The sequence below is a fragment of the Ostrea edulis genome, chromosome 9 (genome assembly GCF_947568905.1).
Source record: "Ostrea edulis chromosome 9, xbOstEdul1.1, whole genome shotgun sequence".
Lineage (NCBI taxonomy): Eukaryota > Metazoa > Mollusca > Bivalvia > Ostreida > Ostreidae > Ostrea > Ostrea edulis.
Window position 1 is genome coordinate 70430790 of NC_079172.1, and position 15692 is coordinate 70446481.

Genomic DNA, 15692 nt, shown 5'->3' on the forward strand with positions numbered 1-15692 from the left:
GCTGATGAAAAGGTTGACATATAAGGAACTGCATGCATGAACGGATCAAAACATTCCATTGTAACTAAATACGATCCTCAGGGTCACGGTGGAACTACACAGAGTTGATGGTACAGGGATTTCAACAGTCTCGATTGAAGTCAGCATTTCGCAAATTCTATGGTCGTTATAACGATTTAGTTCGTCAATACAACCTCGCATTGGGTCAAATCTGTCTGACGTGTTTCATACCGATTGTTAAGCCGTTCTTGGCACACTGATTTGACTGCGGATAACTCCGTTTACCTGATCAGGATATGGGGCTCACGGCGGGTGTGACCGGTCAACAGGGGATGCTTACTCCTCCTAGGCACCTGATCCCACCTCTGGTGTGTCCAGGGGTCCGTGTTTGCCCAACTATCTATTTTGTATTGCTTGTAGGAGTTATGAGATTGATCACTGTTCGTTATCTTCACCTTACAGAGGGGTTTTGTAAAGTTTAACATGGGAATAGTGTTAGGGGTCAAAATCTCTTGACAAACAACATTCTAGATATGTGACCACCCGGGCTCTTTACTTTCCACTATTATTGTAAGGCTTACACCTGTGAGTTTATAACTAACATTGTATGTTTTCTTACTGCTTTCGCTTTTTGAACAGAAACTCGGTTCGCTTGGCAATCAGAAAGCTGACGTATGCCCGAGTTGAACCAGCACCCCAGCCAAGTGCTGAAGCCACAAAAGAATTCATGATGAGTCCAGGAAACATCAAATTAGAGGCATCTCTGGACAAGGAAGTAAGTAATCTCTGACAAGGAAGTAAGTAATCTCTGAACTTATCCCAGATCAAATGTGTCAGGCTGTGGACCCAGTCACAGCACTCTCAAGTGCTGCAGGACATAGACTTGACTGCTTGACCTTGTTGATAGATTCAAAGTTAGCTTAGTACAGACTAGTGTGACTGTGTAGTAAGATAGTAACAGCTGAGTGTGATGGTTCCTTACCAATGCATGTTGCCCTATTATCTAATTTTAAATGTAGGAAGGTTGAATGGAAGTCACCGGTGGAAAAATAAACATGATAACAGATGTTTATTGGAAAGTAAATTAATCATCTCCAATCTCGCTCACAAGTTCATTATAACAATAATTTTTCTTTGTATTTGATGTGAAATCAAATGTAGAGGTCAGCCCCTAGATATTTCCTTTCTTTCAGAATTTCAAAGACTTCATTGCTTTGTTTAATGAGTACTCCAGATAGCCCAATAAATGCTACATTAAGCCCCAATCAAGATGTTGTAAATGCATACAATGATTTCTGGTTGAGCCCACACACATCTGCAACCAACTCATTAAATCTTTGCAATGACTAACATTCTATATACCAGACCAGTGGAAATGAAGGGAGATTGGAGAGAAACCAAATGTAATAATTGACCAATTTCTGTTCTACAAATAAACCTGGAGAGGACTGAAATTAGCTGTCATGTAGCATGTATTTCAGGAGCTGTAAATTGACTGTTTGTCTGTGATATACTGAGGGTTGTGACCTTGTGATCTGTACAGCGCCATCTGTCTGTGGTATAGTGAGGTTCTTGTCATCGGTACAGTGCTATCTGTGTTTAGTATAGTGAGGTCCTTGTCATCTGTACAGCGCCATCTGTGTCTGAATAGTGAGGTCTTTGTCATCTGTACAGCGCCATCTGTGTCTGAATAGTGAGGTCTTTGTCATCTGTACAGCGCCATCCGTCTGTGGTATAGTGAGGTCCTTGTGATCTGTACAGCGCCATCTGTGTTTGGTATAGGGAGGTCTCTGTCTTCTGTACAGCGCCATCTGTGTTTAGTATAGTGAAGTCATTGTGATCTGTACAGCGCCATCTGTGTTTAGTATAATGAGGTCCTTGTCATCTGTACAGCGCCATCTGGGTTTAGTATAGTGAAGTCCTTGGCTGCGTTCAAGATCGTAGCGGCTAGCCTAGCTGCTAGGCTAGATATCTAGGTCTATTGAACGCACTGAATGAATTAACGCTTGTTATCCCTACGTAGGGCTAGCCTAGCACATCGTTCAAGATTGTAGCGATACTGAGCCTTACCTAGTCGCTACGACCTTGAACGCAGCCCTTGTCATCTGTACAGCGCCATTTGTGTTAAGTATAGTGAGGTCATTGTGATCTGTATAGCGCCATCTGTCTGTGATATACTGAGGGCTTTGTGATCTGTACAGCGCCATCTGTCTGTGGTATAGTGAGGTCCTTGTCATCTGTACAGCGCCATCTGTGTTTGGTATAGGGAGGTCTCTGTCTTCTGTACAGCGCCATCTGTGTTTAGTATAGTGAGGTCATTGTGATCTGTACAGCACCATCTGTGTTTGGATAGTGAAGTCCTTGTCATCTGTACAGCGCCATCTGTCTGTGATATACAGAGGGCTCTGTTCTTGTCATCTGACTGTGCAGTTTAGGATGTATATCGAGAACAATATTTGATTATCGTATTTTGCTGCCATGCGAAATGTTGGGTAGTGTTGTTATACATGGTTATGAAATAGGAATATATAATTGTATTTGGGAGGGGTCATCACAGAGAGGAAGTACAGACGACCCCAAAGTTTGAAAAGGATTGAATGGAGATGTTATCCTCATCAGAATCACTCTGTGTGTTAGTCACAGTGCAAGCTAATGTAATTTGACATTAGTGACTTCATTCTTAGGATTGGTCATTAAGGTGCGATCGTCCAATGAGGAATGATTGATTCCAGGAGACATCTGACTGATCAGATCTATATCTCTCCACGGACTACAGAGGGAGAACAGTCTTACAAGCATCGTCATGTAGTAATGTAGACTAAAACCTTGCATATGAAAGGTGGTGGAAACAAAGTTTGTTCAGAAATCATGAAAATAATCATTATTACAAAGTAAGGCAGCTGTATACTAGATGTAATGCCTAAAAACACACCAGTTGTAGAACAGCATTTGTTGTTGTCTGTTGGTATATCAAATGTACATCATTTCATGCTTCAGTTAATTTGTTAATTTTGTATTAATTGTAAATGTATACTCTGTAGCTCTTAGATTTGAATCTGACTGGAATTTTGTTTGTTTCAATAGTAATTATAGTATTCTACAATTTTTCACCCTTTCATGAACTTTATAAGTCATAACATTTTCAATTGAATGCTTTTTTAGTTTGAATAGATTTAAAATTTTCGTTATGTTCATGAACTTCGTTAGTCTTCATCGTGACAGAATAACGATTTCTTGCAAATGTTGGGTGTTTTACTAGGCATGTTGATTCATTTCTAACAAAAGGAGAGATAATATACTCATTTACCAGGATTCAGGAAATACACGAGTGAAGAATTACAATTAGAATTAGATCTATAGTGTTTTAAAATTTTCATCTTAATAGTAAAAATTTTTGTGTAAAGGTCCCCAGGTAACAGGACTGTCGTCTCATCTTTCCTTTCTTGACCAACTTACGAGATATCAAGTTTCGCAATTCCTGATGTCTCTGTAGAGCACCTCATCAGGTTCTGGGTAATTTTTCGGAGGAAATGAAATCAATAAGGAAAATTAAAGCTTCCAATTTACAGTGTAATTTGAGTCGTTGGAGATTGTAGAAGAATCTAATTCACGGTCAGACTATTACCAGGTAAATCTTGTAGGGAGACTATAGAAGAATCTAATTCACGGTCAGACTATTACCAGATAAATCTTGTTGGGAGACTATAGAAGAATCTAATTCACGGTCAGACTATTACCAGGTAAATCTTGTGGGGAGACTATAGAAGAATCTAATTCACGGTCAGACTATTACCAGGTAAATCTTGTAGGGAGACTATAGAAGAATCTAATTCACGGTCAGACTATTACCAGGTAAATCTTGTAGGGAGACTATAGAAGAATCTAATTCACGGTCAGACTATTACCAGGTAAATCTTGTTGGGAATCTCTCCAAACTGCAGTAGTTTGCAGCAGTTAAAAATGTCTCGTGATCTGGAGTTCATAGGTAGGCCTGTTCATGTCTCTCGTGATCTGGAGTTCATAGGTAGGCCTGTTCATGTCTGATGATGAACAATAGGGAAATGTTCTCATTAAAGTAGGGGTCTAGTAGCGTGACGTCATGTCCGGATCGAACTCCGGTATTGGTTCACGTACTATTATTATTGGGTGGATTTATACTGTTTTTACATTTACCTGGATGTTTTTTAATTTAGTAAAATGAATACAATAACACTCCATCACTTATATTTAAGTAGACTATGGATCCAATCTTCTTTCCATTTTTTGTCATCTAATTCACACATAAAACCAGAGGTACATATTTGTTTAATTGATATACAGGCCGGGGTATTACATGTTAAAATTATCTGTAAATTAAAAAAAATTCATGATATGCAATCATGCACTTGTGGAATTAAATAAAACAATTCTGCATTTGTTATATATTTGTTATCTTGTTATATATTTGTTATCTTCTGTTATGTGAAAATCATCTTCAAAATGGTTATTTTGGCCCAAAAATGTAAATATAAATTGAGATGCTGTGAAAATATTATGCTGAGAAAGGGCAGATTTTTTAAATGTATTTTAACAAGCATTCATATATGAACATAATATGTGAGTTTGAATGAAAAATCACAAGTCAAATTTTTAAAATATTCATATTAGTGGTGTTGCAGTGCCGTATTTTTGACTGCCGAGGGCCTGTATTGAGTTCAATTTTGTACCACCATTATTAAAAAACATGAAACTATGTTAAAATTTCACTTTTAATTATTTAGTTAAACATATTTATTTCATATTTGAGGAAAAAAATTGCAGCGTCATACCTCAAACAAAATTTTATGGACATATTCTAGGACTTCTTCAATGAATTCTGATATTACCGTTTGACAAATGGGGGTACACGTAATAAAAATACCATAATTTACTCATTATACTGACAACCCCCCATTTTTTTGTTTTTATCATACCCTGAAATGAACAATCTAAGTATCTAAACTCAAATTTTTGAGAAATCACAAGTAGGTCCAGGACTAGGGACCTACCTTAAAAGCAGAAGTCTATATCAAAAGCAAATGAGTTGTTTCAATTGGTAACATTTTTTTTCACTTCCTATAAATCAGTTAAAGTCATTTATCTGATAATGGTTCAAGTTCATTTACTCACTATGATCATGTCAAAAGAAATGCAAAATACGCAGTTTATTCATGATTATCGAAGTATTGATTTAAGTACGGCTTTAGCACTTTCTTTATTTTTTTTGAGTGTGTTTTGGATGTCCGAAATTTGAGCAAAAGGTATATCATTTTAAGTCTGCTATGAAGCTGGTGTGAATTTATTTTTTATCTGTGTATGTTTTGCCTCCATGACGTTACAAAATGTACAAAATGTGTGGTACTCACTGGTACTGTATTATGTACATTCTCATCAGTTGGTGTTAACAGGAATAGTTCACGTTTTTTGAAAAAAATATTTTTCATTTTTTATGTTAAACATAAAAAATATAACTCCATTAATGTTGACAACCAAATTTTGGACCTTCTGAATGCAAGGATAAGAGCAATATTTTAGCCTTAACTGTGTGATGTAAACAAAGACTGGAGTCTTTTTATGTAAACAAACAAACCAGTGAAATGTAAATTTTGTAATTTAAAGCATCTTAATTTTGCACAGTCATAAATTTTATGAATTTTAAATGACATATTTTACCTAAAGAATACTTGAAATGTGATAGATATTCAATATCCATTTCTTTTGAAAACTTCGTAAACGATAGCACACCGCAATCTTTGTATCAAAACAAATGGTAAATGCTCTAAAATGAGCTTCTGTGACAATTTATAACCTTATTAGTATTTTTTTTTGAAAACATTATAAACACATTAAACAGTAGATTTTGATTATTAAAAGTGAAGAACAAAATTTGGGGGGAAATCGTGAACCAGTCCCTTTAATATTTGATACATTCTCATCAATTAGTGTTAATATTTACTGGCAGTGTGGTCCACACAGATCTGGAACACTGGTAGTCACATATGAACAGCAATAACAGAAATGTGCATTTGACCTTGACCTTGACATCATTTGGAAAGGGAGACATGTTTTTGATCTTAAAGAAATGATGTGGAGTTACATAGAGTATTGTGTAATAAGAGGAAATATTAATTATATTTTCAGAAATACTACCATGGAGAAAGTATAGCAGTCAATGTGTTGGTGGATAATAATACGAGTAAATCGGTTAAAAAAGTGAAGATTTCTGGTGAGTACCACGTGGAACAGGAAACTTCTTCAGATAATCTAGAAGATAGGAACACAATTATTGATTTTAAATTAAAGTGAAGATTCTGGTTGAATGAAATGATTTATTGATGAGTCACATGACGTAATGCGATCTGGATAAGTCTGGCGCCGTGTGTTCTCAAGGCCAATTTTTTTACCAAATATGGAATGTAGTATCTATGGAGACAAAAATTGTGCGAAGTCCCCAAGGCCCTAAGGAGAGGGACTAAAATCTGAATTCAGGGACATCAAGCAAACAAACTGTGTAAAGTCTTAATGAGCAAAGATCTCTACCAAAACTGTAAAATCCATGCCCCTCCCAACCCATGGGGTCACGGTGCTAGGGTGGGGCTTTATGGTTCACATAGAAAATTGCATTACTTCTTTGAAAATCTCGAGAACTGGGCATTAAAGAGCAAACCCTTCGTATAGCAATAATGAGCGCACTGACCTTTAGGTAGCAACATTTAAAGATTAATAGCCCCATGGTTATGGCTTCTGGTGTCAGGGTGGGGATTCGATATCTTATATAATGAAAATGAAAATAAAATCTGTTTTATTTGTAATGAAGTGAAAGTACATGTCTTAACTGTATTTGTAATTAAGTGAAAGTAGAGGCACAAAGGCTACATGCTTATAATGACCTGACAGTGTTTTGTGACCATGAACCCAAGTCTTCTGGCCAAGGATATATTTCAGATTAATATGAAACGTTTATTCCCTGTTCTACACCTGGCTGCTGATTTGTGTTTTTCACTGTTAATTTGAGAAAATCCACTGCTTGAAATGTCTTGTTAGGGGTGAGATAGAATGTCTTGTTAGGGGTGAGACAGAATGAAATGTCTTGTTAGGGGTGAGATAGAATGTCTTGTTAGGGGTGAGACAGAATGAAATGTCTTGTTAGGGGTGAGATAGAATGTCTTGTTGGGGGTGAGACAGAATGAAATGTCTTGTTAGGGGTGAGACAGAATGTCTTGTTAGGGGTGAGACAGAATGTCTTGTTAGGTGTGAGACAGAATGCAAGAGATTAAGACTCCTTTTGGCACCGAGTTCTAAACTTATTCCCATCATCATCTTTTTGTAACGAAGATGTCTGAAAAGATACTTTTTCTTGGTGTTGCATTTTCCCCGCAGGATTTCTGTTTGCAATTACACTCCTGTAAAATACCTCTGGCATTTACTATTCAAGATGTCCAATTAACATGATTGATAGTATTAAGAGTCTCGAGTTGCTGTTACTTTAATTTAGTTTTCACGTATTTCTCTAAATTTATTTTCCCATTCAATTAAATCATTTCATTATGATTAAATACTGAAATGAATTCACAAGTGTCTGTAATACAACAGAAATTTCTATTGGACTATCTCTGATATGCATATAAGGCAATGCGCATATACTTCAAAGTAAACATCCCTCAGGTAATCCTCATTGGGAAAATTTGTGACAACTGCCTAATATTCCAAAATTACCTTGGTGTACTATAAATGTCTGCTATAGTCTCTTCAAAATTTTCTTGGCATTCTGTATCTACATCAATCATCAAGACCTGATTCGTGTGCATATGAAATGATAGAGAGAAGAGAGTCTTTTACAAATATTCTGTTTACAGGCTATACATAGGCACAAGTACAATGTAATTTATTTTACCGTACTCTTGATTATTTTCAAAGTAGAGGAACAAAGAAAAATGCTATATTTTAAATGTTCGACCAATCAATTATAATTTATTGGGCAAATATAGGGAAAAGGGCTATTTCATGCCAAAATGTAGGCAGGCATGTAATTTTTCCTCTTTTCAGAGGAAATCCTCTGATTAGCTCAATTTTCGAAAAAATGAAACACTCTGGGTTTGATCTAAAGTGACAGAAAAAGATATTTTTTTAGGTAGGATTGGGTGTTTATCTTCCTTTTTGGCCAGTTTTTCTCTGATTTTTGAGGAATTCAGTCCCAGCCCTGTATAGGGAGGGATTAAACAGCATTTCTTAAATGATAGGGATTTTATAAAAATGTAGGAAATATAGGGCAGCTTGAAGGCCTGACTGTATAATGTACTATTTACACTGAATTGACAATGGATGAAGGCTGTATTGTGTATACTTGTGATTTCTGACTTTAGAATTGTATGGAACCTTTATATATAGTCTTGAGTTTTATTTTACAGTTCGCCAGTTTGCTGATATTTGTTTGTTTTCAACTGCACAGTATAAATGTAGTGTTGCGGAAATAGACAGCGAGTGAGTACACCTTATAAACCTTGTTACACATGTAGCCTTACTGCCACATTTTAAACCATGTTACACATCATAGCCTTACTGCCACCTTAAAAACCATGTTACCCATGTAGCCTTACTGTCACTGAGTACACATTATAAACCATGTTAGAAATGTAGCCTTACTGCCACTGAGCACACATTATAAACCATGTTTCACATGTAGCCTTACTGCCACCTTAAAAACCATGTTACCCATGTAGCCTTACTGTCACTGAGTACACATTATAAACATGTTACAAATGTAGCCTTACTGCCACTGAGCACACATTATAAACCATGTTTCACATGTAGCCTTACTGCCACTGAGTACACCTTATAATCCATGTTTCACATGTAGCCTTACTGCCACCTTATAAACCATGTTACACATGTAGCCTTACTGCCACCTTATAAACCATGTTACACATGTAGCCTTACTGCCACCTTATAAACCATGTTACACATGTAGCCTTACTGCCACCTTATAATCCATGTTTCACATGTAGCCTTACTGCCACCTTATAAACCATGTTACACATGTAGCCTTACTGTCACTGAGTACATATAACCATGTTACACATGTAGCCTTACTGTCACTAAGTACATATAACCATGTTACACATGTAGCCTTACTGCCACCTTATAATCCATGTTTCACATGTAGCCTTACTGCCACCTTATAAACCATGTTACACATGTAGCCTTACTGTCACTAAGTACATATAACCATGTTACACATGTAGCCTTACTGCCACTAAGTACATATAACCATGTTACACATGTAGCCTTACTGTCACTGAGTACATATAACCATGTTACACATGTAGCCTTACTGTCACTGAGCACATATAACCATGTTACACATGTAGCCTTACTGTCACTGAGCACATATAACCATGTTACACATGTAGCCTTACTGTCACTAAGTACATATAACCATGTTACACATGTAGCCATCAGGCCTGGATTTCTCAAAATAAATTTAAGTTGGACTTATGTCAGAGATTTTACCCAAGTTTTGACTGCTCAAATAAAACACTCAAAACTTATAAAGAGGTAAAGAAACCTCACTGCTACAGCTTTGAGTGCCATCCATGGGTCTAAATTTGTGGCACTTTACCTACAGCTGGTGACATCTCTATCTGAACAAACAATTCTTGAATATGGGACGTAAAATAACAAGCAAGCCTTACTGCTACATTTATCTTGGAGAATTAGTAATGGGATTTTTATGTAAATTCTGATTTTGCATGTGTTGTTTAGGTTTGTAAAGTGAAGACTGCAATGCAATTGACACAAACATGGCTTTTTGATTAATCTATCTTGTTTACATTCATTGATTGCTTGCAGTTAAAAAAGAATTAACATTATTGATTCTAACAAATACTGAAGGGAAAATATAAAGCCAAAACACAGTGTCAATGAAACAGAACAATGCAAAGATGTCATTGAATAAGAATTTGCGATACTTCTTATAATTTATTTGCTTTAAAATTGCTTGATAATTGCATTTGAACATCTGATTAATGGAAACAGGCATGCAGAAAATCTTAAGTGAAGGTTTTCCCTTAAATTTGGCTCTGGAGTTATATAATACAGATTGCTACCATAACCTCTGCAGTTTAGAGTGGGTGGCTATAAATCAATCAGCCAAGTGTAATATTCTAAAAGCAACACGTCTTCAGTTTTGTTTTCAATCAATTACACATCATTTCTTACAATGTACATTATGCTTGGATTTCTCAAAACAAGCTGTAGTCAAAACTTGGACTTATCTAAGTCAAAACTTGGACTTACGTCTGAGATTTTACTCAAATAAAAGAAAATTCAAACTTAAGTCTGAGATTTTACTCATATAAAAGAAAATTCAAACTTAATTTTGAGATTTTTTCAAGAAATCCGATCTGCACATCTAGTGGAATTAAGCTGCTTTTAGCTTTTGCAACCAGCATATTTTTATCATGATAAAAAAGGGGGATGGTTACTTTGATACATGTACTCGCTGTATAATGCTTGTTTATAAATTGGAGATGAAGTCTGGTTAAAATTTCTATGTCATATCTATAACCATGTTCTTAACTGCCAAAGAAATTTTTCATGCCATTAAAATGTTGTTGAAGTTCAAAGGGTAAATGTTCATGTTCCCAAAACATACATGACACGGAAATGTAGCTCTTATTTAATGTAACCACAGGCAAGTAAAAAACAGAGATACATAATTATATTAACATCATCTAATGAAAAAAGATTGATTGATTGATTATTGTTTTACGTCCCTCTCGAGAATATATCACTCATATGGAGACGGCACCAGTGCTGGTGAAGGGCTGCAAAATTTAGGCCTATGCTCATCGCTTACAGCCATTGAGCAGGGAGGTATCTTTATCGTGCCATATCACTTGTGACACGGGACCTCGGTTTTTGCGGTCTCATCCGAAGGACCGCCCATTTAGTGGCCACTTACGACAAGCAAAGGATACTGAGGACCTTTTCTAAAACCTAGGTCCCGTGTCACAGCAGGTGTGGCACAATAAAGATCCCTCCCTGCTTAAAGGCTGTAAGCGCCAAGTAAAGGCCCAAATTTCGCAGCCCTTCATCGGCAATGGTGACGTCTCCATACGAGTGAAATATTCTCGAGCGGGACGTTAAACAATATACAATCAATCAATTCCATAGGTGTTGTAGCAGTTGATTAAAGCCTAGTTGTATCTCCGTAAAATTTTACACTTAAATGATTGACATGTAGAGGAAGCAGACACCAAATTAAAATGGTGGCGAATAATGTAAATTTTAACCATTTGATATAAACATTTGCTTTTTCTTCATTTTCAGGGAAAGCTTTCCTATTCAACCTAGTCAGATTGGGTTTTGCAAAGTATATTATTTGACTCCATTGTTGTCCAATAATCGAGACAAAAGGGGTCTAGCTTTAGACGGCAAACTCAAGCACGAGGACACGAATCTTGCGAGCTCCACAATGTAAGTTACGGGACGAGTATATCATTGTATTCAGTTTTGTTAGGAACTTCTATTTGATATGAAATTTTCTTGTGATCATCTATAATTGCTTGGATCCAGTTGCACAATTTAATTTACCGAAATAAATTATACAAGTAACAAATTATATTCCACATGGCTGGGTTTTTTAGTGGATCTTAAAAATGGTGATTTGCTGGTATGCTAATAATTTTAGCGGAATAAAATTTGGCAGACAAGAAAGAGTTATCTCTCTTGCAAATACTGAAGTTGCAATTGGGTGCATATCTGGCAAGTGAAATTTTGGCAGAAAGCTATCTAACTTATAAGATAAGCCAAATTTATTACCCCACGGAAAACACACACCCAAAAACCACTATGCGGTATACTAATACATTACATTCAAGGAAACATAGTTCCATTTTTTGTGTTGCATACATGTTTAATGTATTTGGCGTAAGCAGCATTGTGTTGATATATTTGTTTGTTGTTTTTTTTTTCAGTATGACAGAATCTAGTCAAAAAGAGAACTTAGGCATTGTTGTGTCATATAAAGTTAAAGTACGGCTTATCCTCGGGTTTGGATCAGGGTGAGTTTACTTATCTGTTCTTAGTCCAGATTATACTTAATCCAGATTATACTCTACCAGTCAAGGAATTGTCTTATCTGTTCTTAATCCAGTTTATACTCTACCAGTCAAGGAATTGTCTTATCTGTTCTTAATCCAGATTATACTCTTCCAGTCAAGGAATTGTCTTATCTGTTCTTAGTCCTGATCATACAGAGAGAAGCTTTGACTATTTGTCTGAGTTCCGTGTTTGTACAGAGAGAAGCTTTGACTATTTGTCTGAGTTCCGTGTTTGTACAGAGAAAAGCTTTGACTATTTGTCTGAGTTCCATGTTTGTACAGAGAGAAGCTTTGACTATTTGTCTGAGTTCCCTGTTTATACAGAGAGAAGCTTTGACTATTTGTCTGAGTTCCGTGTTTGTACAGAGAGAAGCTTTGACTATTTGTCTGAGTTCCGTGTTTGTACAGAGAAAAGCTTTGACTATTTGTCTGAGTTCCATGTTTGTACAGAGAGAAGCTTTGACTATTTGTCTGAGTTCCCTGTTTATACAGAGAGAAGCTTTGACTATTTGTCTGAGTTCCGTGTTTGTACAGAGAGAAGCTTTGACTATTTGTCTGAGTTCCGTGTTTGTACAGAGAGAAGCTTTGACTATTTGTCTGAGTTCTGTGTTTGTACAGAGAGAAGCTTTGTCTATTTGTCTGAGTTCCGTGTTTGTACAGAGAGAAGCTTTGTCTATTTGTCTGAGTTCCGTGTTTGTACAGAGAGAAGCTTTGTCTATTTGTCTGAGTTCCGTGTTTGTACAGAGAGAAGTTCTGGATATATGTCTGATTTTTGCCTTGTGATTTCAGGGACCTGTGTGTGGAGTTACCCTTTACTTTGACTCACCCTAAACCTGTGGAATCCCCTCCCCCGTCCCGTCCTATCAGTGTGGTCCCCAAAGACGGAGATAACGTACCAGTGGACACCGACCTCATACAATTAGAGACCAAGTATGTGTTTTATTTGTAGAAATTCCGTAAACCAGCTTTTCTTCACCTGTGAGAAATACATATGAAATTTGCAAGCATCTTTTTCTCTGTTGGGCAAGAAGAGAAACTAACTATTAAAATTTAAATTTTGTGAAGTGTTTCTTAGATTTTTTTAATACTGAAAGTATTTTGTATGCCATCATCTATTTGTATGTACATGTAATTAGGTATTGTGTAAAATTATCATTTGCAATACCTTCAAAACAACTAGAATACAAAAGGAATTAGTATTTTATGTTTTGTTGTCAATAACTTTATTTAAAAAACAATAACAAACCACTAGTTGTGAATTTCAAACTTTACCTCAGAAGGTTTGGTTTGTCAGTTTTTACTATTTTCTCATGCTTACTAAATACACAGAATCATTAATATTCACCTTATTTCAGTGGAGTGGAGCCTGACAAAGATGATGACTTCATTTTTGAAGACTTTGCAAGACTAAGATTAAAAGGTCATGATGGAGATGACACAGAAGCTTGAGTTGACCTTTGAACCTTTGTGTAACAAATCAGTAACTTTAAGAATCTTATCGCAAGTATCGCATTACCAATGTGTTAAACCTTTCAGGATTAAAATGAAGATATTAAAAAGGGAAAGTTTCTCAGAATTCTCACAGTGTTAAAAAAAACACAGTATACTGCAAAGTACATTGGGTGTTTTAGGTGTTGTCATAGTAACAAAACGTGAAGTTTATATACAATGTATATTTTTATTGTAATTAAAACCTGATCTTTTTTTTTGCTGAAGAATCTTTGATATACTTGTGTAACACTATACAAAGTGTATGTCACTTCGGGAAACAATATTCCTAGTGAGCAAATGATGAAAGTCTGGAGAACATATTACAGCTATAACAGGTATACAAGGCCGTCTTGCTCTGGTGCTTTTCACTTCCGTTTTCTGTGTGTATAGGCAGGTATTTGTACCATTAGAACACTCAATGTCAGTCGGAGAATGTCTTAGTATTATATATTTATTACAGAATCATAGTGCTTTTATATTTAAAGAATTAGAAAATTGGCATAATCTATCCATTTTCTGTAATTACATTTTATGTATTGTTTTCATTTTTTAAAATCATTGTGCTTAAAGAGGAAAAGAATTATATATACAGTGCATAGTTATATATATATTTTCTGAATGTGCACTTATTGAAGATGTGCATTATGCAAAACTGATAAAATCATTTGTGTTTTAAAACATTTCTTTTTTTATATAATGTAAATCCCCCTCGGAAGTTTTGTATTAGTTAAAAGCAATGCCATATGATACATAGTCATATTCTATGTAAGGGAATTAAATGATACAGTTTCCAAAAAAAAAAAAATTCTTTCATATATTAAATTTTTTTTTAAAACAAGTCCATGATAGGAAATTTTGTTTTATCAAAACAAGCACTAATATGATGTTTATGAGGATACTTTTAAATGCTTACAATTTTCTTACTACTTATGAATCTCTACATTTTTCTTGGAACATACTTGTATCTAAAATAAAATTCTGTAGAAACATTGCTGGATATGATCAGGGATAGGGTGGTGATTTATTTTAAATACTCGAGCATCAATACGGGACTAGTGTAGAGCTGTGTATAGACAATGTAGAGAGAGTTAGCAAACATTTTAAACCACATATATACAACATTGTGTGAAACCTTTGTGTGGGTACGTTTTGTCAGATTTTTAAGATACTATGCTTTATATATATATAAAATTACATGTGACTTTTTGTATTAAAAAAAGCTATGTTTCAGTTTCGTGTCTCTGTAAATATAGAAGTTTTTTTTCCCCAAACCTAAGTAAACTAAAACAATGCAGTATTCAGCATTGGCAGAGCGAGCAGAACTTCCTAGGTTGTTCACCAACATGTAAAGGCCTATCCATGCATATTATGTACAAAACTATATCTATATGCTTTGTTGTTGTTCAGTAGTCCTGAAATTTTAATCATTTGTATTGTTAAGTAAATATTTGAAATGCATAAATCTGAAGTGGTTTGTTGTATGTGCTGTAAGGACTCTGTGACCAGACCTTTGCTTTTTGCCGGGATTATGACACACTATGAATCTGTCTCCGAAGAATTTTAGCAGTAAATAAAGCATGGTTAAGGAGGTACTCTACATCGTCATAATGGTCGACTTCCTTTTTTAACATGGATGAAAATATCAGTATGAGCAATATTTGTCTATTCATTTCAAAAGTCATTGCTTGGCTGAGTAGCGCAGTAGGTTGGCACGGCGACTGCTGAACTGTAGTATATCACGGGTTCGAGTCCACCAGGGTTTTAAAAAAAAAAAAAATTCTGATTGCTTTCTACTAAAACTGCATTTTTTGTCCAAATAAAGTAAATTTAGAAGTTTTTTCAATTTCTAAATATTGTTTTACATTTCCTCCACCTTTCATCCACATCAATCTCTAGTGTAGCATATCTCCATAAGATGTAATTCCCAGCCGTGAAAATAGACATGACAATATTTATTAAGATTTACATGCACATATTGTTCACAACTCCAACACACTCAGGATTCATGTGGGAATGGTTATCAATACAGTTTGTAGAGATACCAAAGGCAGAAGCAGTGGAAATGAGTACATTTTAGGT

The 15692-nt window shown here is 35.5% G+C and overlaps 1 protein-coding gene across 2 annotated transcripts in view; it reads left to right on the plus strand.

The window, feature by feature from the left end:
- The window catches only part of LOC125660400 (beta-arrestin-1-like), a 68630-nt gene extending 53555 nt beyond the window's left edge, over positions 1–15075 (plus strand). For both annotated transcript variants that reach the window (XM_048892216.2, XM_048892207.2), the window contains exons 7-13: positions 640–775; positions 6160–6244; positions 8427–8499; positions 11350–11496; positions 11997–12083; positions 12912–13052; positions 13478–15075. In XM_048892216.2, coding sequence (XP_048748173.1) covers positions 640–775; positions 6160–6244; positions 8427–8499; positions 11350–11496; positions 11997–12083; positions 12912–13052; positions 13478–13571 — 763 coding nt within the window. In that variant the 3' untranslated portion in view covers positions 13572–15075. The remainder of the gene's footprint in view (positions 1–639; positions 776–6159; positions 6245–8426; positions 8500–11349; positions 11497–11996; positions 12084–12911; positions 13053–13477) is intronic.
- The last annotated feature ends 617 nt before the right edge of the window (positions 15076–15692 follow it).